The sequence below is a fragment of the Oryctolagus cuniculus genome, chromosome 3 (genome assembly GCF_051225735.1).
Source record: "Oryctolagus cuniculus isolate XC-2025 breed Fujian yellow rabbit chromosome 3, ASM5122573v1, whole genome shotgun sequence".
In the NCBI taxonomy this organism is placed as follows: Eukaryota; Metazoa; Chordata; class Mammalia; order Lagomorpha; family Leporidae; genus Oryctolagus; species Oryctolagus cuniculus.
This window is the reverse complement of record NC_142869.1, coordinates 137,780,502-137,807,500: the sequence shown is the minus strand read 5'-3', so window position 1 is coordinate 137,807,500 and position 26,999 is coordinate 137,780,502. Positions and strand designations below refer to the sequence as shown.

Genomic DNA, 26,999 nt, shown 5'->3' with positions numbered 1-26,999 from the left:
AGGTCTGCAGCACTTAGGTGAGCAGTGGTTCACGGAGAGCTGTGGCTCTCAACCAGGGATGACATGTGCTCAGGAATTCTCTGGTGGTTCATATAAAAGGCACAGCCCCTTCCATAATCAATTTCAGAAGTAAATGTGTGTGGTTGTGGAAAGCTCTGTAGGTGATCCTGATCTCTCCACCCGCCGTTACAAATGATAGCACACATAGTCACTGGTAGGAGATACAGAGAGTAGATGTGAAAAATAGAAAATGGACGCAAGAGGGTGCCACAGAGGAACCAAAGGCAGGCGCTAGCTACTTCTGAGAATGTGGCTTTACCTGCACCACGCTGTCCTCTGACGTTTCTAAATGTGGCTTCCTGGACATCATCATCATCATCGTAGGGGAGACAGAGAGCGAGCTTTGTGCCCCAGGCACCTTATTCCCAGGGGCTGGTAGAGCTGCAACGTGCAGCTGGAGTGCTGTGCTCCGTGAGTGCCGCATGTTGCTGGCACAGTGCTCGGGCCTGGTGATGCAATGTGGGATAGCAGCCTGCCCCCATCAGGCACCCTGAACAGACGAGGCACCCAACTGAAAGGGAGATGGCAGCAGTCACCCTCAGTAAATTTCTCTATAAAAAATATTTTCCATGGTTTTGCACCTTCATTTTTTTAAGATTTATTTATTCATTTGAAAGTCAGAGTTACATAGAGGAGAGGCAGAGAGAGATGTCCTCCATCTGATGGTCCACTCCCCAACTGGACGCAATGGCCGGAGCTGTGCCTATCTGAAACCAGAAGCCAGGAGCCTCCTCGGGGTCTCCCACACAGGGGCAGGAGCCCAAGGATTTGGCCAATCTTGTACTGCTTTCCCAGGCCGCAGCAGAGAGCTGGACTGGAAGTGGAGCAGCCGGGTCTCGAACTAGTATCCATATGGGATGCCAGCGCTGCAGGCCAGGGTGTTAACCCACTGTGCCACAGCACTGGCCCCAACACCTTCGGTTTTAAATGTGTCTCTTGTAAGAAGCAAATGGATTTTTAAAGTTTCTGGGTGCCAGCGCTGTGGTGCAGCGGGTTAACACCCTGGCCTGAAGTGCTTGGCATCCCATATCCCGGCAGCTCCTCTTTCGATCCAGCTCTCTGCTATGGTCTGGGAAAGCAGTGGAGGATGGCCCAAGTCCTTGGGTCCCTGCACCCGCGTGGGAGACCTGGAAGAGGCTCCTGGCTTCGGATCCGCACAGCTCCAGCTGTTGCAGCCATCTGGGGAGTGAACCATCGGATAGAAGACTTCCCTCTCTTCTCTTTCTCTCTCTCTCTCTCTTTCTCTTGCTCTCTCTCTTTCTCTCTTTTTCTCTTTCTCTCTGTGTAACTCTGACTTTCAAATAAATATTTAAATATTTTAAAATATAAAAATATTTAAATATTTAAAAAAAATTCTGAGTGGGGTCAGAAGTGTGGCGCAGTGGCTTAAAGCCCTGGTCTGCAGCATTGGCATCTCATGTGGGTAACAGTTTGAACCCTGGCTACTCCACTTTCAATCCAGCTCCCTGCTAATGAGCCTGGGAAATCCTTGGGCCCCTGCACCCACGTGGGAGACCTGGAAGAAGCTCCTGGTTTCAGTCTGGCCCAACCCTGGTCATTGAGGCCATTTGGGGAGTAAACTGACGGATGGAAGACCTGTCTCTGTCTCTGTAACTCTGCCTTTCAAATAAATAAATCTTTAAAATAAACTTCTGTTGATTTTTTGATACATAGATGTATCATAATGTATAAAAATGTATGATCTTATTTTTATTTGTCTCAGCTGTTTAAGTTTCCCTGCTAGTTTAAAAGTAACATATTTCCTTTCTATGATTTATTAGTTCAGTATACCTTTTTTTTTTAAAATTGATTTGTTTGAGAGAGCAATGCAGTATGCGTGTTTTGTGGGAGCTGGGAAGAGAGATTTTGTTCATCTGCTGGTTCACTCCCCAAATGGCTGCAACAACTGGGGCTGGGCCAAGGTCAGGACAGGAGCCAGGAACTCCATCTGAGTATAGCATCTGGGTGGCAGGCACCCATCCTCTGCTACTTTCCCAGGAGCATTAGCACGGAGCTGGCTCAGAAGTGGAGCACCCAGAACTCAAACTGACGCTCACAGGGGTTTATCCTGCTGTGACAGAGTTGGCTCCAACATACCGTCTTAGTAGTCTAAAGTTGATAATTAACTTGAACCTCCTCCTGACAATTCCAATGCTTCAGAAAACTTATGATTCTTGGTTTCTGCTGTACTTGTGTAGTTTTTTGTATTAAAGATTTATTTGTTTGAAAGGCAGAGTTGGACAGCCAGAGCTGGGCTGATCTGAAGCCAAGAGACAGGAGCTTCTTCCAGGTCTCCCACGCAGGTGCAGGGGCCCAAGGACTTGGGCCATCTTCTACTGCTTTGTCAGGCCACAGCAGAGAGCTGGATTGGAAGTGGAGCAGCCAGGACTTGAACTGGCACCCATATGGGATGCCAGCACTGCCGGCAGTGGTTTTACCGGCTATACCACAGGGCCGGCCCTTGTGTTTCTTAAATCCGGAGGACATCACCATTTTTTCATATACTGGTTTGTTTTCCCGCACCTATTTACTTCCCCTGCTTTCTGTTCTCTCTTCTCTAAGAGTCTTCTTTAGTGATGGTATGCTAGTGGCAATCAATTTTTGGCCTTCTCAAAATTTTTAAAAAATTTTATTTAAGTTGTACAAGTTTCATGTATTTCATATACATATCTAGGAACATGGCATCATTTCTCCCCCTACCCTCCCTCTTACCCATGCTTCAACCCATCCCCCTCTCCCTCTCACATTCCCACTCTTAATTTTTACAAAGATCTATTTTCAGTTTACCTAATGATCATATAGTTAACTCTATACTAAGTAAAATATTTTAACAAATATGAAAAAAAAAACCCATTCCTTTATGGAAGAGACAAGAGCTGTAAATCATCAAATCTCAAAATGTCTATTTCACTCCAATACGTTACATTTCAGGTACTCTATTAGTGACCACAGATCAGGGAAAACATATCTGTCTTTTGGGACTGGCTTATTTCACTTAATATAATAGTTTCCAGTTGTGTCCATTTTGTTGCAAAAGACAGGATTTCTTTTTTTATTAGAGCTGAGTAGTACTTCATAGTGTATATATACCATAATTTCTTTATTCAGTCAATAGTTGATGGACATTTTGGGTTGATTTCATATCTTCACTGTTGTAAATTGAGCTGAAATGAACATGGGGGGATACAGATCACTCTTTCATATGCTGATTTCATTTCCTTTGAATAAATTCCCAGAGTGGAATGGCTGGGTCATAAGGTAGGTCTATATTCAGCTTTCTGAGACATCTCCATACTGTCTTTCATAGTCGCTGTTATTAGTTACATTCCCACCAACAGTGGAGTAAAGTACCCTTCTCCCCACATCTTTGCCAGCATTTGTTCATTGATTTCTGTATGAGAGCCATTCTAATGGGGGTGAGGTGAAACCTCATTGTGGTTTTGATTTGCATTTCCCTGATGGCTAGCAATCCTGAGCATTTTTGCATGTGTCTATTGGCCATTGGAATTTCTTCTCTTGAAGAATATCTGTTCAGGTCCTTTGCCCATTTCTTGAATAGGTTGGTGTTTTATAGTTGTTGAGTTTCTTGAGCTCTCTATAGATTCTAGAGGTTAGTCCTTTATTAGTTGCATAGTTTGCAGATATTTTCTCCCATTCTGTCAGTTGTCTCTTCACTTTGCTGAGTGTTTCTTTTGCAGTGCAGAACCTTCTCAGATTGATCTAATCCCACTTGTTAATTTTGGCTTTGGTTGTTTGTGCTTGTGGGTTTTTTCCAAGAAGTGTTTCCCTATGCCAATGCGTTAGTTTCTCCAATGTTCTTTAGTAGTTTGATGGTATCATGTTGTAGATTTATGTCTCTGATCTATTTTGAATGGATTTTTTAAGGTGTAAGGTTTCATACCTCTGCATGTGGAGGTCCAGTTTTCCCAACACCATTTGTTAAAGAGACTGTCTTGGCTCTGGGATTGATTTTAGCTCCTCTGTCAAAGATAAGTTGGTTGTAGATTTGTGGATTAATTTCTGGAGTATCTATTCTGTCCCATTGGTCTACATGTGTCTTTTTGTGCCAGTACCAGGCTGTTTTGATTATAACTGCCCTGTAGTATGTACTGAAGTCTGGCATTGTGATGCCTTTAACTTTTATTGTTTAAGATTGCTTTAACTATTTAGGGTCTCTTGTGTTTCCATTTGAATTTTTTTTTTTTTGACAGGCAGAGTGGACAGTGAGAGAGATAGAAAGGTCTTCCTTTTGCCATTGGTTCACCTTCCAGTGGCTGCTGCGGCCGGCGCGCTGCGCTGATCCGAAGGCAGGAGCCAGGTGCTTCTCCTGGTCTCCCATGGGGTGCAGGGCCCAAGCACTTGGGCCATCCTCCACTGTACTCCCGGGCCACAGCAGAGAGCTGGCCTGGAAGAGGGGCAACCGGGACAGCATCCGGCGCCCCGACTGGGACTAGAACCTGGTGTGCTGGCACCACAAGGCGGAGGATTAGCCTAGTGAGCTGCAGCGCCGGCCTCCATATGAATTTAATAATTATTTTTTCTAGATACGAGAAGAACATTGTTATTTTGATGGGGATCACACTGAATCTATGCTTTACTTTTGGTAATATGGACATTCTGATGATGATTCTTCCAATCCATGAACATGGAAGATTTTTCCATTTTTTGGTATCCTCTTCTATTTCTTTCTTTAAAGTTTTGTGACTCTAATTGTAGAGATCTTCGACATCCTTGGTTAAATTTATTCCAAGGCATTTAAAGTTTTTTGTAGCTATTGTGAAAGTGATTGATCTTAGAACTTCTTTGTCAGCTATGATGTTGTCTGTGTATACAAAGGCTACTGATTTTTCTATATTGATTTTATATCCTGCTACTTTACCAAACTCTTGTATGAGATCCAATAGTCTCTTCGTGGAGTCTTTTGGGTTCCCTAACTATAGAGTCATGTCATCAGCAAATAGGGGTAGTTTGTCTTCTTCCTTGCCTATTTGTATCCCTATGATTTCTTTTTCTTGCCAGATGGCTCTGGCTAAACTTCCAGGACTGTATTAAATAGCAATGGGGAGAGTGGATATTCTTGTCTGGTTCTGAATCTTAGGGGGAATGCTTCCAGCTTTTCCCCATTCAGTAGGATACTGGCTGTGGGTTTTTTATAAAATGCTTTGATTATATTGAAGAATGTTCCTTCTATACCCAATTTGCTTATTGTTTTCATCATAAAAGGGTGTTGAATTTTGTCAAATGTTTTCTCTGAATCTATTGAGATAATCATATGGTTTTTGGTCTTAAGTTTGTTAATGTGGTGTATTACACTTAGTGATTTTTGGCTGTTGGACCATCTCTGCATACTAGTGATAAATCCCACTTGGTCTTGGTGAATGATCTTTCTGGTGTATTGTTGGATTCAATTGGCTAGTATTTTGCTGGTTTTTTTTTTTTTCAATCTATGTTTATCAGGGATATTGGTCTGTAGTTCTCTTTCTCTGTTGTACTTTCTTTGGTTTAGGAATTAAGGTGATGTAGGCTTCATAGAAGGTATTTGGGAGGATTCCTCCCCTTTCAGTTATTATGAATTGCTTGATTAGAGTTGGAATTAGTGGGGATGGTGTCGTGGCACACTAGGTTAATCCTCCTCCTGCGGTGCTGGCATCCCATATGGGTGCCGGGTTCTAGTCCCAGTTGTTCCTCTTCCAGTCCAGCTCTCTGCTATGGCCCGGGGAAAGCAGTGGAGGATGGCCCAAGTGCTTGGGCCCCTGCACCCACATGGGAGACCCAGAAGCTCCTGGCTTCAGATCAGCATAGCTCTGGCCATTGCGGCCATTTGGGGAGTGAACCACTGGATGGAACACCTTTCTGTCTCTCTGTCTGTAACTCTACCTGTCAAATAAATAAAAAATCTTAAAAAATTGGAATTCTCCTTTAATTGTGTGGTAGAGTTCAGTAGTGAAGCCATCAGGAACTGGGCTTTTCTTTGTTTAGGGTCTTTATTACTGATTCAGTTCCTGTCTGGGTTATTGGTCTGTTTAAGTGTTCGATGACTTCATAACTTAATTTAGGTAGGTTATATGTGTCTAGGAATATATCCATTTCTTCTAGGTTTCCCAATTTATTGGCATACAGCTCTTTGTAGTAATTTCTGATGATTCTTTTTATTTCTGTGGTGTCTGTTACATTTCCTTTTTCATCTCTGAGTTTATTGGTTTGGGTCTTCTCCCTCTTTTTGGTTGGTTTGGCCAATGGTGTGCCAATTTTGTTTTTTCAAAAAACATCTCTTCATGTCAGTGATCTTTTGTATTTTTTTTATTTTAATGCTGTTTTAATTTCGAGTGACTATTGATAAGTAACAACTTGGCCCTGCCATTTTTCCATTCCTATTGTCTTCTATTTTCCATTCCTATTGTTTACTTTGGATTTCTTTTTGCTTTTACTGGAGAATTTTCTGCCTTCACATTCTTGCATAATGATGGCTATCTTTCTGTGTGTAACACATCCTTAAGCATCTTTTTAAAGGCTGGGTGAATAGCAACAAATTCTTTCAATTTCTGTTTGTTGGGGAAGGTCTTTATTTAACCTTCATTCACAAATGAGAGCTTTGCAGGATTCAGTATTTTGGGTTGACAGTTTTTTTTTTTTTCTCAATACTTAAATTTTATCTCGCCATTCCCTTCTAGGCTGTAGGGTTTCTGATGAGAAGTTTGCTGTGAGTCTAATTGGAGATCCTCTGAAAATAATCTGGAATTTTTCTCATGCACATTTTAGAATCTTTATGTTTTACTGTGGACAGTTTGACTACAATGTGTCATGGTGAAGATTTTTGGTCATGTCTATTAAGAGTTCTATGTGCCTCTTCTATTTGAATGTCCCTTTCTTTCTCCAAATTGGGGACATTTTCTGTAATTATATCACTAAATAGGCCTTCTAGTACCTTCTTTGTTTCCACACCTTCATGAACTCCTGAGACCCATATGTTGGGTCGCTTGAAAGTATCCCATAGAACTTCAACACTGTTTTTAAGTTTCCTGTTTTCTTCTTTTTTGCTCTTTTTTTTTGGGGGGGGGGGGTTGGGGGGGTGGGTATTGGACTGTAATTTTCCAAAGATTTTTCTAGTTTGGATATTCTTTCTTCTGCCTCTCCAAGTCTGTTGTTAAGGCTGCCACTGCATTTTTTGATTTATTGAATTCTTCATTTCTTTTTTTTTTTTTTTAAATTTATTTATTTGAAAGGCAGAGGTAGAGGGGTAGAGAGTGGGGTAGAGAGATCGGTCTTCCATCTGCTGGTTCAACCCCTAGATGGCTGCAATGGCCAATGCTGTGCAAATCTGGAGCCAGGAGCTTCCTCCAGGTCCCCCACATGGGTGCAGGGGCCCAAGGACTTGGGCCATCTTCCATTGCTTTCCCAGGCCATAGCAGGGAGCTGGATCAGAAGTGGAGCAGCCGAGTCTCCAACCGGCATCCATAGGGGATGCCAGCACCGCTACACCACAGCACTGGCCCCAAGTTATTAATTTCTAATACTTCATTTTGATTTCTTTTTAAAATCTCAATTTCATGGGAAAAATTTCCATTCATATCATATATGGTTTTCTTTAGTTCGTGGATTTGCTTCTGATTGCTTTTGAGTAGTCCTATGAGTAATGTTTTGAATTCTGTTTCCAGCATTTCTTCACTCTCTTCAACATCACATTCTAATATTGAAATGTTGTTGTGCTCCTTTGGGGGAGGTCCTAGTGTCTTCCTTATTGTTTCTTGAATTTCTGCATTTGTTTTTAGGCATTTGTGGGCTGGATTTTTGTTTCTTCTGATGGCTTTTATCTTTGAGCTATGCCTCTGTGGCTTAATGGAATATCTGCACTATCAAGAGGTGTGTGGTGGATGTGTCCAGAGGGCTCTGCTCAGTGCTCCAGGGTGAGGCAAGTATCCAGGGTAACAGCCAAGCTGGGCGTGGTAGATCTCAATGCCTGGTGTTAGCCCCTAGAGTGTTCTGTGCCTCCATATGAACTGCACACGTGATCTGCGCCGTCTTCACTGTGAACACAGTGAGCATGCGGAGCTGTTCCTGGTGATTGCCCAGGGACCAGCTTCTCCCTGCGTTTTCTCACATAACCACTGAGTCCCCACCTTCTCAGCACACGAGGATCCCACAGTTGCTGGGTGCAGAGCTTTCTGTCTGCCCTGCCAGCCTGCCCAGTCAACAGGCAGATGCTCCCTGAAGACAGCTCCGCCTAGGCGTCTTGACCCTGGGAAGCCGCGGGCGCCTCGCCACGCTACGTGGTTGCCCAGCCACCTCCCAGCTAGGCTCAAGGTCAGTGGGGACTGCAGACTGTTCCCTCCTCTAAAACCCCTGGGTCACAAGAGACACTGGTTGGATGTCGGTCCACCACTACTGCCAGTAGTGCTGTGACACTGGCATCCTGTCTCAGCAGGTTGCTGTGTGTGCCCTGGGGCTTGCACAGTTGCTGCTCAGACCCAAAATGGCACCTGCTATTTCTCAGCCAGGCAGCGATTGGTGTTGTGAGGAACTTGGCCTGAGATAAACGCACCTCCTCTACTTCCACTGGGTCTGTGAGCAACCACCGGCCTCCAGAGCTCCAGACCAGACTCACGCCATGCTCTCCCTCCAGTTGAAACGCTGCACGTTGCTGCAGCCTGGTCTGACCTCCGTCTCCAGGCTGCTGCCCTCTCTGGCTCTCAGCTGCTGCCATCGTGTGCTGTGCCCGCGTTTGTGCTGCATGTTCACCCCCTCCACAGGTCCATGGGGTTCCTCCTGCTCTTGCAGGATTTCCAGTGCAGTTCTCTCTCCAATTCTGCCCTGAAAGTGCACTTCCTACACCCCTTTCTTTCACTGTTTACCCCTAGTCTAGTGTTATCATGTCTCTCTCTAATCCGCCATCTTGGCATTCCCTGAAAATTTCTTTATTTTATCCAAATTCTTGACAGTCTCGGAGCAGCATCTATGCAGACCACCATTTCCTTTGGGGCGGGGCGTTGTCTTCTGGCCTGCATTATTGCTGTTGTAAGCTCCATGGTCTATCGCCACAGATGAGGTCTGGATGAGGTCTGCTTTTCTTTGGCTGCAGAGATGCACTTTGTTATTCCTGATTTCAGTCTCACTATCATGTCTTCTGGGTATGGATTTAATTGATCTGACTTGGGATTCACTGAATCTTGATCTTTACGTTGTTACTCCTCATCAGTTTGGGTAAGTCTGAGCCCTTCTCTCAAAATACAACCTCTACAGCATTTTCTTTCCACCTCTTCTGCAGTTCTCATTTATTTTTTCTCACAGTTAAAGATTTTGTGGGGCGGCACTGTGATGTAGAGGGTTAAGCCTCCGCCTGCACTGCCATCCCATACGGATGCCAGTTTGAGGCTCTGCTGCTCCACTTCTGATCCAGCTGCTTGCTAAGGCGCCTGGGAAAGCAGTGGAAGATGACCCCAGTGCTCGGGCTTCTGAAACCATGTGAGAGACCTGGAAGAAGCTCCTGGCTCCTGGCTTCAGTCCGGCCCAGGTCTAGCCATTGTAGCCATCTGGGAGTAAACCAACAGATGGAAGACCTCTGTCTCTTCCTTTTATTTATTTGAAAGAGTTAGAGATTTTCTACTTGCTGGTTCACTTCCAAAATGGCTGCAACGGCCAGAGCTGAGCCAAGCTGAACCCAGGAACTAGGAACAATTTCCAGGTCTTTCAAGGGTTACAGGGGTCCAAGCACTTGGGCCATCTCCTGCTTTTCCTAAGCCATCAGCATGGAGCTGGGCTGGAAATAAAATAGCCAGGACTCGAACTGAAGCCCACATGGGATGCAGGCACTGCAGATAGTGGCTTTCCCTACTATGCCACAATGCCAGCCCCTTTATTTTTAAAATAACTTTATTCTTGAACATTTTTTTTTAAAGATTGATTTGTTTATTTGAAAGAGAGACAGATCTCCCATCTGTTGGTTCACTCCCCAGATGGCTGCAATGGCCAGCACTGGGCTAGGCAGGAGCTGGGAGCTTCCTCTGGGTCTCACACATGGGTAGCAGGGGCCTAAGCATTTCGGCCATCTTCTACTACCGTTCTCAGACCATTAGCAGGGAGCTGGATGGGAAGTGGAACGGCCAGGACTTGAACAGGTGCCCACATGGGATGCCAGCATCACACATGACCCTACCTGCCACACAACACTGGCCACTTAACTTCCATCAAAAAAACAAAACAAAACTTGAAGAGACAGATACACATCTTCCATCCACTAGTTCACTCCCCAAATGCGCAAAACAACCAGAGTTGGGCTGAAGCCAGGAGTTTGGACCTCAATCTGGTCTCATGTAGTCATCAGGGACTCAAGTAATTGAGCTGCCATCTGCTGCCTTGTGCTTGTATGTTAGCAGGAAGTTGAATAGGATGTGGAGCTGGGACTTGACCTAGGCATTCGGATATGCCATGTGGGCATCTCAAGTGGTGACACGGCTGCTACACCAAATGCCTGTCCCCACTTTTTCTTCCCCACTTGCTTTGTGCTACATTCCAAATAATGGTTTCTGACCCGTCTTCGAAATCCCTTGTTCTCTCTATAGCTGTCCAATCTGTTTTCACTTATTTATATCCACAAGTTCTATTCTTTTTGAAATGTTAGGTCATTTAGAAATTTTCCTGCTCCTTGGAGATATTTTCAACTGTGTATTTTATTTCTGAAAAATATTCTGAGCAGTTATTTTGTAGTCTGTCCCATGACTTCAGTATCTGAACCTTTTGTGAATCTTCTTTGTTCTCACTCATGGTGTCTTGTTCTTTGTCAGATGATTTTGTGAGCTATTCACATTCCTTAGAGGATTGTTTTGGGAATTCTTTGAAGCTTATGATGAAAGTGTCCTTTCAAAGAGGATTTTCATTTACCCTGTCAGGCACTTAGCTTATTATACTAGGCTGGCAGAGTTCTCTAAGTTTATGGCTGGAGGATTTTGCAATAGGGAAAGGCCAGCCTACAGTGACAACCTCTTGGATTTCTCTGAACTTGACCATCCAGGAGCGAAAGCAACTTTTCCTGCAGTTCCTGAGGGTGTGGGCCTTGACTTGCTATTGGCTCACCCTCATCCTGAAGGGGAAGCCCTTTGGTGACACGGGGCCAGCTTTATGGAGGGGGTTCTTTCTGTAGTCATGTCCCGCTAGGCCCTACGACTGAGGCTCACAGCCCCCAGGTGCAGTGAATACCTTCAGTGCTTGGCTGTCTCCAGGCTCCCATCTGCACTTGGACATTGACCTAGTCATTTCTTACTGTCCTGTCACCCACCAGTTTTCGCTTTCAGCAGTGGGGTGTCAGAAACACCTAGCTAGCTGACACTTCTGGAAGCAGTCTTGTGGTTCTAAAATCACAGGAAAAGCTTTTTCTTTTTTTTTTTTCCCCTTTACAGTTTGGTGCTACTGGTTTAAACTGAAAACTCTAGGATTTCTTACTTCCCACATCATGTAGTTTCACTTCCCAAGTTTGTTTCACCTACAAAGCAGGCTTTTAAAATAGCCACTGATTTTAGAATCTGCACCAGCCTGAGACTTGAAGTACATTATATTTATTTACTTTACCTTGAACTAAAACTAATCTATGGGGTTTAAAATCTGAGAATCCCTAAAAACATCAACAGAAGTCTAACAAGCGAGGACAGCTGCCAGGAGGAGCCTGGGATTCTCATCTCTCCTCTGCCATTACCTGAAGGCACAGCTCTTAGCGTGAGTCTGTGCAAGAGCCCCCTTGGATTCCGTGCAAACTGGGAAGAGGTCCACAGCTGTCATCAAACAGAACCAAGAGAAATGTGACTGGCATCGTGGTGCAGCAGGTTAAGCTGCCTGGAACTCCAGCGTCCCACGTGAGTGCTGCTTGGAGTCCTAGCTGCTCTGCTTGCAACCCAACTCCCTGTTAATGTGCTTGGGAAGGCAGCAGAGGATGGCCCAACAGCTTAGGTTTCTGCCACATACTTGAAAAACCTGGATAGAGTTCTAAGCCCAGCCCTTATGGCCATTTGAGGGGTTAACCAGTGGATGGAAGATAGCTCTTACCCACCCCATCACCCCCCACACCCACCCCAGGCCCTGTGACCCTTTCAAATAAATTAAAAAAAAAAAATCTTATAAACTATTGACCTCCTTACAAGGAAACCTTAGGGAAATAATCTGAATTTTCTTGATGCAATAGCTTTTTTTTCCCCTCAGATTTTGTTTATGTGAAAGGCAGTTAGAGAAGGAGAGAGAAATCTTCCATCCACTGGTTCACTTCCCAGATGGCTGCAATGGCCGGAGCTGCGCCAATCTGAAGCCAGAAGCCAGAAGTGTCTTCTGGGTCTCCCACGTGGGTACAGGGGCCCAAGGACTTGGGCCATCTTCCACTGCTCTCCCAGGCCATAGCAGAGAAGTAGAGCAGCTGGGACTTGAACTGGTGCCCATATGTGGTGGCAGCTTTATCCGCTACGCCACAGCGCAAGCCCCAGTGCGATAGCTTTCTAATCTATATTTTGACAAATACCTCAGCTACTTCATGACCTTAAGAATTTTAAAGACAGTGAAAAAAAAAACCACTTAGGAAACTGTTCAGGGTATTAGTATTAAAGAGGTTATTAAAGCACTTTGTCTTAGTAATATTAATTTACTTAACAGACATTTGAGTGTCTACTATGTGCAGATGGGAGATAGAGATGAGTGTGTCTCACAAGACACAGCCCTTGAATTCTGAGTGCTAGTTTGGAAATACACTCAATACCTACAGAGGCCAACAGGAGGGTGGATGAGAGTTGAAGGCTTCCTGGTGGTGCTGTCAGCCAAAATGGGGCATTAACACCTACAATAAGTATCACTTAAAGGCAGCATCCCTGGTCAAAATCTGTAAAGGCAGAGAAGTAGGGAAAAAGTGTGTGTGTGTGTGTGTGTGTGTGTGCGCGTACGCACGCACGCGTGTGCATGCGCAGGGCACAGTAAGGCTGTGGTCCTGGCACAGAAAATGCAGGGTGAGGCCTGAGGCACCCATGTGCCGTGGGCAGGTCAGGGAGAGCTCTGTGCAGGTGGCTGGATTCTCAGCATCAGCTAGTATACTGAAGAAAACACAGGTGTGTTAAGCGTGGGACGGATGCTATTAGATTCTGCTAAAGTACTCTGGTACCTGGAATGAAAGTAACACTTGTTCACTTGTTAGATAATTTCTGTAGTCTTTCAGGAACAGACTGGGGGGCCTGCAAGAGGAGTTGGAGAACCTAGATCATAATGTTAGGAGGTCAATCAGTAGGACTGTGCGGCTCATAAAAGGTAATCTCTCCTGGACGGCCGGCCGATCAGGAGAGAGGCACAGCTGGGTAGGATGTGCTGTTTGAACTTGCTGCCCTGGACAGGCACCGCAGTGGGAATGTCACAGCAGACTCGAGAGTTCTGGGCTGCAGATAAAAATGCATGGTGGTTTTAGCAGAGGACTCCTCGCTGACACCTCAGGAATGGCTGCTGCTGGCCAAGGAACCATGGGGACGACAGCGTGGGCAAGCACAGTCAGAGGTTTAAGACCCAAGCACATTATGGAGGACAAGGAGGCAGTTCCAAGGAGTGAGCATCAGTGGTGGCAAGTGCAGGAGAGGCCTCGGATAAGACCTAAATGTACTCACTTGGCAGTTGGGTCGGTGCTGAGTGAGAGGTGAGAACAGGGTAGGAGGTGAATACACAAGAGGTGGAAGAGGTGAAGCAGTGAACAGAGTCTGATGTGACCGGGAGAAGGCAGACTGGAGCTGGCGCTATAGAGCGGGTGTGTTTTTTTTTTTTAAGTTTTAAGGCTGTAACAATCAGGATCATGTTCGTTGGTTGAGGATCGGAAAGCGAGAAGCTGGAGATGAGTTTTTCCCCCAGGCTGAGATCTGGTAACTCCCTCCAGCTCCTCAACATGACCTAACCGGAACTGACCTTGTCATCAAGGCACCACAGCATGCGTAAGCACGTCCGCCGATCCAGTCGGGTAAAAAGGACACAATATTGGTGCCATTTTATGTCAAAAAACCAAACCAAACCAAAACAAAAACCAAAACCTTGGTAGAAAACTATAGAATTGAAAACCAAGCAAAGCAGGCCAGCAAGAACGGTTTGAATGGAATTCTGTTGCCCAAGAACGCTGCTCCTTTTCTCTGGGAAGAACGTAAATGACCTTCAAGCAGGCTTGAGCCTGAGCTCAGAGCAAAGCCGAGCCTCGGCACCCTCTCCTCTCCAGCAGGAGCCCGCCTCTCCCGCCAGGCCAATCCTCCACACGTGCTCTGGATCCTGTTCTCCGCCTTCTCTAGAACCCTCAGCCATGACGGACCACCTGTGTGCTCTTCAGCTTTGCCCCTTTCGGAGAGAAAGCCGGGCATGCTACTGCCTCACTCCCTCCTCGTCCCTCCCCGCAGCGGAAGGGCTGTGCAGCAGTCTCGGCCTGGGCAGGGCTCCGAGGCACCAGGGCCTGCCTGCCCGGTGGCTGCCGTCAGCAGCTGCTCTAAGTCCTCCCTCGGCGGGCGCTCTCAGCAGCACTCGGCCCCTGAGCTCAAAGGGCTTCCTTGGCTTCTGGGCTTTGCTCCTCCTGGTTTTCCTTTCACTCTTCAGCTACCCTCTGGTCTGTGCCATCAGACCTTCAGGATTTGACTGGCAGAGTTCGCCCTGTTTTCTGAAAAGGGCCAGTCTGTTCTCGGCACCGCAGGCCACGCTCTTCCGCTGTGACTCCGCCACTCTGCCTCTGCAGCAGGACCGCAGCCAGTGGCGGTGATGAAACGGATGGGTGTGGCTGTGTCCCAGTGAAATCATTTTTGAAAACAGTGGCTGGCACTGGCCCTAGGGCCTAGGTTTGCTACATTCCTAGGTTCCACATTCTCCTTTGAAAAATATCTGGTGTGACTCTCACGAGCACCTGCGCACCCAGGTCACACTTTGACACACACGTTGCCGTCTACCTCCTTAGCAGATGCGGTTGAATATCCAGGAGGGAAACCTTAGACCTGGGTGCAGGAGCTGCTGGGCTCTCCCCCCACTCGCACCCCTCCAGGGTTCTCGGCAGCGGCATCGCCCTCCTCGGAGCTGCAGATGCAGAAAGCAGGAGTGGTCCTCCACACTCCCTCCTCTCAGCTCCAGCCCCTGGAACTGGGGGAGTCAGTACACGGGGTAGTGCAGAAATGGCATTACTTGAAGCACAAAGTCACATTTAGCATTTGACTAATAGAGCTAAAACTTTATTTCCATGTTTATTACATGTTTACCTTGGATGTTGAGTACATACTAGAATGAATTTGACATACAACTTGGGAGAAAAGCTGACATTCTCCACTAGGTGGGTTAAAAAGGAATGTGAAACTACGAAATATTTGGTTATGAGTTCTAAATTGTCATGGCAAACAAAACAATAAATACCTTGCCATTTTTCTCTAATTTTTTCAAGATGAATTTCATTATAAAAAATTTTATAACTTATTTCAAGAAAGGAAATAAGGGATAATTGTAAAAACCATTTTACGCATAAGTATAGGATACAAATAAATTAAGAGTCTTTACACAGAACACCTACTTCCTATTTAAAATCCTATGAAAGAGGGTAGAGGAGGAATTACTATGAACTACAAATCTAGTGTTTTAAACCCACACGCCACTTGTTTTAGTCTGGAAGAGTCAGGCTAATTTTGGGGCAACACAGCAGAGTTGCTGACATTCCTGTAGCCACCTGATGCCTAGCATAGGGACGGTCAAACACTAAGTGCTTAGTGACCGACATAGGACTACCTGGTTCCGAGTCCTAATCTATGGTCATGTACCATTGTACAGCTTTTAGCATTCGCTCCAAGTTTCCAGATCAAACTCCTCTAGATACCTTGAAGCTGGTGACACAGAACACAAAGAATACTGTCTGTGGTATTAACTCCAGTGTTTAAGCAGAGACGAAATTATGGGTGGTTGTCAGGCAGCTTGTTACTGGCAATAGTGTTTCTCTTGTTTATAAGCCCCTTAGCACACTGCATGAAGAAAGGTATGTTCTTGTTAATACTTCTAATCTTTAACCTGATTTTAAAAATGTATTTAAAGTGGTTCCTATTAGGGATTACAGGATGGAGACTCTCTACTAAAGTACGTGATACAAATAAAATTTAAACAAGAAAAAAGGTAAATGATGCTTACTGTTCTAAGTAGCTCTTTATAGAATCATCTGCAAAAACCTATCTTCCTCCTAACACCACTTAGGAAATGCCTTCTGTAACTCGATTCTAATGTTGACAGATTCTCGTGTAATTGTTTTAAGACAGATGACTTATGGCTTTTCAGTTTTAAAAATTTCACATTTAATGTCATGTTGTGAAGGTTTTTCTACATCAGTCTTCTGGTGTCAGACTCTTAAATGAGAAAGAAAAGGACCAAAGAGAGTGACTTAGTATTAATGACTGAGACCCTTCCTGTAAATCAACATTTCTCTTAAAATGCAAGGCACATTCTTTGTCTTAGAGGGATTGTGAACTTTTGTGTGACTTTGTTCAAGGGGGCCAGGTTTTATAGACCACTTGGTGTCCACTGCAACCACTTCCTCTCTGCCAAACCTGGCCGGTGGCCCCACCTGGCCCACTCCTACTCCTACCTCAGCACACAGACTTAACTATAGAAAAGGACCATTTGGAAAAAACAGGTCTCCCTCCAGTCAGACGTGATGACTCAGAGTCTGGCGCTCAGTCACGCTAGAACTTTCTGGCACTGAACACTGCAGTAGCTCAACCTGATTTTCCATTAGAACTCACCATTGTACTAACTGTAGACAGTCTACCTTCTTTAAAAAACTTGCTTGAGTGTTACTTATTAAGGGATCTGATTTAAAATTAATAAAGGATGTCCATACAATTTAATATCCAATTTAATTTTTTAAAAACTTAAAAATATAACAATCAAAACATTTAAAATAAGTATACTCACTACCCACTCCAGTAATTCATTTAAGTCATAACAACTATACAATATGAAAAATAAATTCAGAAGTGTAATTACTTTAAAATACACTACTTCCACTTTTGTCAATATTTTACATTTTGTATATATTCTATAGTGGAAGCAGAAATTCTCTCTAAAAACATCTCCTTAAAATCTTGAGGTGCATAATAGAGCCACAGGCAATGTGACATATAAAATTGCAGTACAGGCCTTTCAAATTTGGCATTTCACTGGTACAATACAATGACCCAAGTATATAATAACTGTACAGTGCCTTGACATTCCAGTAAGAACCATTATTTTCTTCAGTGTAGAATGATTAGTACATATTCTACAAGGGGCAGTGAAGATGGTGATTCTAAAGGGTATGTCCTGACATAATTTTCAAATTGTACAATAACACAAACGACTTTGTTAAGGCCATGTTTTATTTGCTGATTAATGGACAAAAGGCAATGTAATTTATTTTCAAGTATTTTCTTGAAAGTCTGTGCTCATAAAAATCATGAAAAGTTGGAAAGACTGTTAAATCACTGAAACTTTAAATATATCTTACACAATCTTGTTTGTACAAAAATACAAGTTAAATATAAACATAAAGCAATCATGATAATTTTATGCAAATCTGTTTTATGTGATCTTCAGTTATATATAAAAGTTTCTCGGTTCTGTTATTTGTGAAAAGATCAATACCAGATTGAATTACTATCTATTGGCAAAGGGCCCTAAAAAGCTTGCTTTAGCATTAATCTTTTTTACATGGTTATGTGTGTTTCCTAACTTGAGATCACCTAAACACTGGAAAAAAAAAACAAAACCAAAAAACCAAAAAGGGCAGTGTGTCCATAAACCAACAAATAATTTGGCTGTAATGTATCATAAAACACAAAGAAACCTCAGGCATCTGTACAATAAACATCATGTACTACATACACACAGGTGTACGCATGCGTGCAGGCAGGCACGCATACACACGCAGCCACACATGCCCATCCTAAGACAGAGCCTAATGAGGATCTGCTTCCAGTTCAATATTCAGCCGTGCGTTTTTCCTTACTTCATCAAAGGAATAGCTTTTTGTCACCTTCCCATTCTTGAAGACAGTATGGAGAAGATCCTGAAGAAATGTAAAGGTAATGAACATATTAAAGAGACCATCAGGCAAAGTACTCCAGTCATGCTCGCATGAGTTTACCTAAGTCAAGTGGGACAGAGAAGCTGAGAGTGCTCAGAACGCTGGTGCAGCAGAGAGCAAGGTCCTACCTAAAAGGGCAAGTCACTGAGCTTCAACTCTGATGAAAGGGAATGCGCTCATTCCTGATAGGCTGCTAATATGCATCAGTATTAACAGTATTATTACAGGTTAATATATCATCAGATTACTACACTATGCCATTCTTAAGCCAGTTTTCTGCACACCAAACTGACCAGTGTCTTGTCTAAGCAAAAAGATGCCTGGTTGCCCAGCCAAAATACAACTGGCAAGGAAAATCATTACTGACAGCATAGGAAGCAAAGCTGGCCGAACCTTCCCTTACTCCTGATAACAGATTTAACACTGACGAAACCTGTCACTAGATGTTTAATGAAAGTGCCAGTCACGAAAAAACAAACAGGTGTTGATTTCTTGACTAATGCATGGTGACCGAGTTAGACTCTGTACACTCCAGAAGTCCATGCAAACTTAATAATGAAAAGAATTAGGATGAAACTCCCTTGGGTTCTGGTAAACCCACTCTTGTCTCAGTTATCTGCGAAAAATTCCATAGCAGTAATCTTATTCTCCATCACGTAGTCCAATGACTAAGGGGTATGACATGGATATTTTTGTCATTATGTTGCTCAAATTACATTGCTCTACTTGTACAAATTCTTTTATAAATCTAAATACCACCTATCAGAATGCTGGTCCCTATATACAGATATATATATACACACACATATATATTAATCAAAATGCCTAGGTGATTACAAACTTTTATCCCAAATGTTCTAGTATATCATTCACATACTTTTTTTTTTTTTTCATTCACATACTCTTAAAATCCATTTCTTTTAAAAATAATTTAGGCTTTACTTCAGCCCTCGGTCTCAATGACTTTATGGTTCATCTGGGATAAAGTAATTTTGGAAAATCCTAGTAGCTGTGAATGTGCCCAGTGGTATATAGAAAGTGAGTCTGATAAACTTATACACGCACACACATCCCCCCCAAATAAGTTATGTGATGAGTTGTGGCTCAAAAATCTTAAAATACAAAAGTAATATGAACAATAAATGATACAGAACAAAGAATCAAAATACAAAATAACAGGTATAAAGTTTTCTGAGGATATAAATAGTTCCCCTCTAAAACTGAGTTTGTTTCAATCTAGTGGCTTAAAAACCTTAAACTTGATAATCTGAGTTCAGGAACATAAATGTGCTTTGGTATGCTAGAACCAGCTGATCACATGGTCTACTTGAGCATACTGCAAACTCCCAGTTTGGCTGAGTTGAATCACAAGACTTCATTAAATCAAAGATTCACTGTTAGAACCTGAATCAACTACCCTGTTTTTATATCTTACACTAACAGTTTTTTTTTTTTTTTCAGTTCGTACAATTGCTGTGAATGAAGAGACTCAAGAAAAGCATCTGAACTGGATCCTGGTAAGATTTTTTACAAAAACAGGGACTGCTGTTGTGGTGCAGCAGGGTGAGCTGTGGCTGCCTGTTGATGCTGGACCCCAGCTGGAGCACTGGTTCAAGTCCCAGCTCTTCTGCTTCCCTAATGTGCCTGGGAGAGCAGCAGCAGCAGATAGTCCAAATAGTTTGGACCCTGCACCCAGGTGGCAGACCCAGATGGAGTTCCTGGCTTTGGTCTGGCTCATGCCTGGCATGGCCATTTGAGGACTGAATGAATGGATGGAAGATCTGTCTATGCCTTTCTCTACATCACATCTTTGAATTCTCTTCAAAAACATGTTAGAATTTAGATAGTCACTGCTATCGCAATCACCAGTTCTATGTACAAATACTGATTGAAGGGGCCAGCACTGTGGTGCAGTGGGTTAACGGCCTGGCCTGAAGCGCTGGCATCCCATAGGGGCGCCGGTTCTATTTCCGGCTGCTCCTCTTCCAGTCCAGCTCTCTGCTGTGGCCTGGGAAAGCAGTGGATGATGGCCCAGGTCCTTGGGCCCTGCACCCCCATGGGAGACCCGAAGGAGGCTCCTGGCTTCGGATCGGCGCAGCTCCGGCCATTGCAGCCATCTGGGGAGTGAATCAGCAGATGGAAGACCTCTCTGTCTACTTCTCTAACTCTGCCTTTCAAATAAATAAAATCTAAAAAAACCAAAAACACAACAAAAAAAAAAAACAAACCACAACTACTGATTGGAAATCTAAAGAGTACCTTTAAAAAGTCCTCTTGATTATGCCTCTTCATCTTAATCTTGTCAGTGAATGATTTCTGAAATGAACTTGTTGAAGACCCCCAATCACTGCCATGCTGGCCAGTGTGAAAACTGCTATAAACTATTTCACACAACATATACGCAAGCTTTGTACCTTTAACCCGGCAACCTCTGTCTTTCATCTTCTCTGAGTAGGCCAGGTCAGCAACTGTCCACTTATTTTTTTCCTAAGAGTTTATCATGTATTTATTTACTTGAAAGTCAGAATTACGGATTTTCCATCTGCTAGTTCACTCTACAAATGACTGCAATGGCTGGGGCTGAGCCAGGCTAAAGCCAAGAGCCCAGAATTCCATCCAGGTCTCTCCTGGGTGCATTAGCAGGGAGCTGGTTCGTAAGTACAGCAGCTGGGACCCGAACCAGTGCCTGTATGGGATGCTGGTGTTGCAGGTGGTGGATTTACCCACTGCACCAGCAGTTGTGTACCTGACAGTAAACAATTGTAAAAATACAACACAAAAACTTCCTTCTTATAATTTGGAACACCAACTTATTACTGTTTTTTTTTGTTGTTGTTGTTGTTTAAATTAAAAAAAAAAATCACAGATACATACATGACCGTATTCTTCAAGGTCTCCCTTTCCTTCTTCCAGTGTAACAAAATTCCCCGCTGGTGTCCTATGCAAAGATAAGCGGCCCTTTTTGGACCTTTTGTTGGGATCAGCGACCGGGTCCTTGAAGACATTAATCTGAAATCCAAATTGAGAGAGACTAATTACATGTCCACTAAACTCTTACTTGAAAAAAAGTACATATACAATTCATGTTCTACGACCCTTTGTGGGTAAAACTAAAGCAATCCATGTCTGGCTTTTAGAAAAAGAACTACAAACAAAAATACAGCTTTTAGGCTGTTTTGAAGGACAGCCATTTGTTCTGAGAAAAAGGAATCCTGATAGCTATTCCTGAGTAATCAGAAAAGGTAATATTCCATTTGTAGGAAGTCACTGCAGAGTCAAATGTGACCTTTTTATATTACAACTATGTCTTCAACCGGACATTAAAGATAGCATACACACACCACAGAAACAAATAAACCAACACACACATTTATATATTGCATAGACACAATCTCTGGAGAGGGAGGCAGGGTCTTACTAAGGCCAAGTTTCCTATTTCATGATCTTTCCCTTCGTTACTTGCTACTGTTACCTTGCTACTATCAGAAGCCAAAGACTGAGCCTGAAGACAGCGGAGTGTTTCAGGTTCAGAACAAAAGGAGGCAAACCCAGCAGACAGGACCAGTAATGGCAGTGGGATGAGTAATCTCACAACTCTGCCAATAAAGGCAGGAGCGTGGGGGGCAGGAAGCCAGCTCCTGTGTGCTTAGCTTCACCCTCCCTCTCCTCTGCTCCCTAGAATCCCATCAGGGGCTATGGAAGGGTGGAACTGCTATTAAGCGTCCTAATTGTTCTATGGCTCCTGGAGCATGACTGGGGTATTGGGATCTGAACCGCACAGTCCACCTTCCTAAAACCACTGTTTGGACAGTGACTACATACTTGCTTATCTTTAATGTATGACAGCCAGTTTAGGTGACATGCCCACCCAAATATGGTCCATTTTTTGACCCAAAAGGATGTCCTGACCCAGTGTGAAAGGGCCAACCTGCATGACTTCTCTGACATCGCCTGTCAACTCATAGTTCCTCCTTTTCCTGAGTTGCTTCTCTTCAGCCACGTTACCACTCCGAGCGTTTTTCTTTCCTTGTTTGTGAGTCAAGTTCAACAGCACCTTGACAATACATCAACAGTCCTGAATCACACTATCCTGACTCTGGCTACCTGTCCTCCATCTACACACACAGAGGAGGTACTAACTCCAAGGGGCAAAGAGTTGGAGAACGCACCCCGAGACCGTTGGTTACAACGTAACTACACTTGAAGGAACAATTCAAGAGGTCTCTTGTCAACTTCTGTAGCAAAGCTCCACCAGAGCCGAAGGCAATATTTTCAATACTCCACTTTTTTTGTTTCATGCCTTCTACAATCTGGAAGATAAACAAAAACCTTAAGTAATCTGGCAGAGGATGAGGGTAATTTTTAAAGGGCAACATTAATGAATAAAGCATCCTAGAGTCATTTTGCATGTCAAGAAGAAGGCTTGGACAATTAGATTCCATTCTCTTTTAAAGATCCACCCCGTATTTCATCACCAGATTGTCTAGATGCCAACAGCAAAAGAAATGAGACTGACGCTTTAGTCCCCAGTTCCTAGACTGCAGGGATGCCTGTCATCACCAACAAATCATGTAATGACACGTCATGGTATCCTACGACACAACGCATATAATGGTCAAGGGGTATTGGTGGCAAGAGAGTAGTAGAACATACTCTCACATCACAGCTGAGATCCTGGCGGTGACCTTACTCGGGTGCTCCACAATTATGGGCAGTTTCTCCAGATTTATGACAGGGTCGTTTCTGGGAGAATGATAAACTAGAGGCCAGTTGCAGACCTGTATGAACATACAGTTCTGTCAAGGACCTTGTACTTGGTATTAAACATTTGTATCTTATCTGTATTTCTTTCAAGTAGGGCTTTATTTACCTAGCATCTGCATTCTTAACATAGTCACTTTTATGATCAAAAATGGCAAGTGAGATATAGTAACCATTACTTTAATTTCTATAACCAAAAGGAAGTAACTTGAAGGGCTGTTTTATTTGGAAAGAATTTTCAGACGTGATTAGAGTATCATAAGTTTAAGAGACTTAGGTGGACTACTAACAGAAATACAGCATATTCTTCCCAAGTATCCTTAGCCTTAAATTGACTTTTCTTTGCAGTCTTGAAATTGAGGGAAAAAAAGTCAAACTCTAAGCACTTTAAACAAAAATCCAACTTTTTTTTTTTTTGAAAGATTTTTTGTTTACTTGAAAGTCAATTATACAGAGAAGGAGAGTCAGAGAGAGAGGTCTTCCATCCACTGATTGACTCCCCAGAGGGCTGCAACAGCCAGAGCTGTGCTGATCCAAAGCCAGGAGCTTCCTCTGGGTCTTCCCACATGGGTGCAGGGGCCCAAGGACTTGGGCCATCTTCTGCTTTCCCAGGCCATAGCAGAGAGCTGGATTGGAAGTGGAGCAGCTGGGATTTGAACTGGCATCCATATGGGATGCCAGCACTGCAGGTGGCACCTTTACCCACTACGCCACAGCACCGACCCCTTTCTTTTAAAAGATTTATTTATTTGAAAGGCAGAGTTAGAGAGAGGGAGATCAAGCTCTTCCATCTGCCAGGCTGAAGCCAGGAGCCAAGTTTCCTCTGAGTCTCCCCCCTGGGTGCAGGGACCCAAGCACATGGGCTATCTCCCACTGCTTTCCCAGGTGCATGAACAGGGAGCTGGATTGGAAGTGGAGGAGCCGGGACTAGAACCATGTGGGTGTTGGCATCACATGCGGTGGCTTTACCCACCACACCACCGCACCAGCCACACCAGCCACACCAACCTTTTTAAATCCCGACCAATTCTGCAAGACTAAGATGGAAACCCACACAATTCTAAGTGATTCCTTTAGGCTGTTCATAAACCCAGTCTTAAGTCTTTTTTTGTACCTGAACCCAATTTGAATTTTTCTGTTAGCAGGAAATTGCAGAACTAGGGAAAAACTACTCTTCAAAATATTAACAAACAATTCAGAAGGAAATCTGGTTAGATATAACCTGGAGGTAGAGATCCAAAATGGCTAAATAGGGAAGAGATGTGCTGATATGTTTTGACCACAGGACAGTAACAAAAGAAAAGCCGAGTAACTGCATTCCCAGGGGGAGAGTTGGAGAGGAGTCTGCAGTGGAAATTCTACAAAAAGAAAAGATACCACGGAGCAGTGAGGACAGTAAAAACAGGTGGGGGGCCCCACAGCAGGGGCTGGAGGAGGAGTGACGTGAGTCACTGAGGGGGAATGCTGTGCACCACACTGACTGAGGCTGGCCTGCAGGTGCCCACCTAACCCTGGGAAGGGAGGGCACATTGCTTTCTTCCCATCCCCCACAAGGACGAAGTGCCACCTTAAAAAGGCGAATAGATTGCTGTGGCTTGCATGTGCGTGACCAGGGGATTTAACTGGAGGGATAACCTACAGTCGACTGTGACTTTAAGTCTGGCATGGAGGGCTGGCAGGGGCGAGGCACCATGTAGGCCCTCCCTCTAGCACAGGCACCTGAACTCAAACTGCCAAGTAGAGCACGAACAGGCAGCCGGCTTTGGGTATGCCTAGCTCTATCCATGGATGGGGCAGGCATGTTTCAGAGGAGGAAATTCAAATGGCCAACAGACACATGAAATGATCAGAATCATTAGCCAACAGGGAAACACAAATCAAAACCACACTGAGGTTTTACCTCACCCCAGTAAGAATGGCTATCATCCAAAAATCAAAACACTAGCGAGGATGTGGGGAAATGATACCATAATATATTGCTGGTAGGACTGTAAACTAGTACAACCATTATGGAAGACACAACGGAGATTCCTCAGAAATCTGAATATAGACCTACCACAAGACCCAGCCATTCCACTCCTGGGAATTTACCCAAATGATTTGAAGTCAGCATATGAAAGAGTGATCTGTACCCCCATGTTTACTGCAGCTCAATTCACAGTAGCTAAGACACGGAATTAACCCAGACATCCATCAACTGATGACTGGATAAAGAAAACGTGATACATACACATTAAAGAATGCTACTCAGCCTAAAAAAGAATGAAGTCCTCTCTTTTGCAACAAAATGGATGCAACTGGAAACCATTATGCTTAGTGAAATAAGCCAGTCCCCAAAACACAAATATTTTATGTTTTCTCTGATATTGGCAGTTAACATAGAATACAAAACATCTGTAGGAATGAAATAGAAACCTTGTGATACAATTGTTTGCTAGCTCTTGTTTATATTCCTGTGGAACTGTGGTCTTTTTTGACCTGTTGAATATTGTATTTAGTGGTGAATTAAGCCTATGATTATAGAGTATATTGAAATCATGCATGTCTTCGCAAAAATTAAAGACAGGAAGGAGGGAGACTATGAGAAGCAGGGTACAGGTAGAATTGCATCTATGAATTACATGAAATCTGTTCTCTTTGTATTAAAATATGAGTTGGCAAACATCACTCATAGATACTAGTCTTCTTTTGACTAGTGCTTTCTCACGTCATTCCTAAGATACACAACTTAACTGATATGAGAGGCATCATGCCAACAGGACTTAATTACATTTGTTATATTACATGAGTCATGTATGAGTGCTTCTGCAGTATTTTTATATACATGTATGTCATTAAAAACGTATTAATATTTACTTAAGACCAACATCTTCTATTATACCTCTGGATCAAATTAGTTTAGCTCAGAGAAGTTTCCTAGAAGTGTAGAAGAAACAGTTACAGAAAGAATTGTAGGACAGCTACAGGGGAGGAAAGGAAAAATAATGCTGAGCTATATTTAAGATAATCGCCTCTATTACAGTGGCTGGGTTCAGGTGCCAGCTCCACTCCCACTCCCAGGTGCCTGCTCATTTTCACCCTGGGAAGCAGCAGGTGCTGAGGGCTCAAGTACTTGGAACCCTCCTCCCATGTGGGAGACCTGGAGAGCGTTCTAGTCTCCTGGCTTCAGTCTGGCCCAGATGTTGTAGGCATTTGGGGAGTGAACCAGTGGACTTATCTTTGTCTCTGCCTTTCAAATAAGTAATTTTTAAAGTCACTAATGCACTAAGTCACTGATGGAGAAACCTCAGTGATACCACAGACTGAGCTCTGAGACAAATAGAAAGAGAACACTGCTGGTTTTGGCCCAACAAAAAAACCTACAGCAGGGATGGGGTCGGCGCTGTGGCACAGTTGGTTGAAGCCCTGGCCTAAAGCGCTGGCATCCCACATGGGCACCGGTTCTAGTCCTGGCTGTTCCTCTTCCCATCCAGCTCTCTGCTAGGGCCTGGGAAAACAGTGGAAGATGGCCCAAGTCCTCAGGCCCCTGCACCCATGTGGGAGACCCGGAAGAAGCTCCTGGGTCCTGGCTTTTAATCGGTGCAGCTTCAGCTGTTGCAGCCATCTGGGGAGTGAACCAATGGATGGAAGACCTCTCTCTTCCTCTCTCTAACTTTCAATAAATCTTTAGAAAAAAACCTATAGCAGGGCTACAATGCACACCTCCTGGGATGGCTCACAGTCCAGGAGACAAGGCAGTTGTTGGAAATACAGCAGATTTCTCATTTTGTCAAAATCGGGACATCCAATTTAGTATATATGCAAAGCAAAATTGTCAAATTCCCTTTCTTGCTCTTTCAGAAATTATAGAATGGGCTATCACCTCCTTTAAATTAATCATTGAATGTTGTCATTAGTATGAAGGTTAGCCAAATACGTCTCCTAAAACTTTTGCCTCATTTTAACTAGGATCTGTAAGACTGTAAAAATTAGGATCACTGAAGTCTTGGTACCCACGAACACCATGTGAATTACACACTGTTAAGAGTCTGTAAAGCTCCCTCCTGTTAAAATATAGATCCATGTGAGCAGAATCAAGGCTTTTCGATGTGTCAGTCCTTGACTCACATTCTTTGTT

At 43.8% G+C, this 26,999-nt stretch overlaps 1 protein-coding gene and 1 long non-coding RNA gene across 11 annotated transcripts in view; one reads left to right on the top strand and one right to left on the bottom strand.

Annotated features, from left to right (window-relative positions):
* The window catches only part of LOC138849036 (uncharacterized), an 80,113-nt gene that overhangs the window by 40,728 nt on the left and 12,386 nt on the right, over positions 1 to 26,999 (top strand). For 8 of the 10 annotated variants that reach the window (XR_016230959.1, XR_016230956.1, XR_016230958.1 and 5 more), the window contains exon 2: positions 19,583 to 19,638. This is a non-coding gene — a long non-coding RNA (uncharacterized LOC138849036). The other 2 variants (XR_016230961.1, XR_016230964.1) reach the window with 2 other exon arrangements.
* The window catches only part of NAMPT (nicotinamide phosphoribosyltransferase), a 37,195-nt gene continuing 27,090 nt past the window's right edge, over positions 16,895 to 26,999 (bottom strand). The window contains exons 9-11 of the mRNA XM_002712033.6: positions 22,291 to 22,431; positions 20,996 to 21,130; positions 16,895 to 18,103 (exon numbers count right to left, since the gene is read on the bottom strand). Coding sequence (XP_002712079.1) covers positions 17,993 to 18,103; positions 20,996 to 21,130; positions 22,291 to 22,431 — 387 coding nt within the window. The 3' untranslated portion in view covers positions 16,895 to 17,992. The remainder of the gene's footprint in view (positions 18,104 to 20,995; positions 21,131 to 22,290; positions 22,432 to 26,999) is intronic.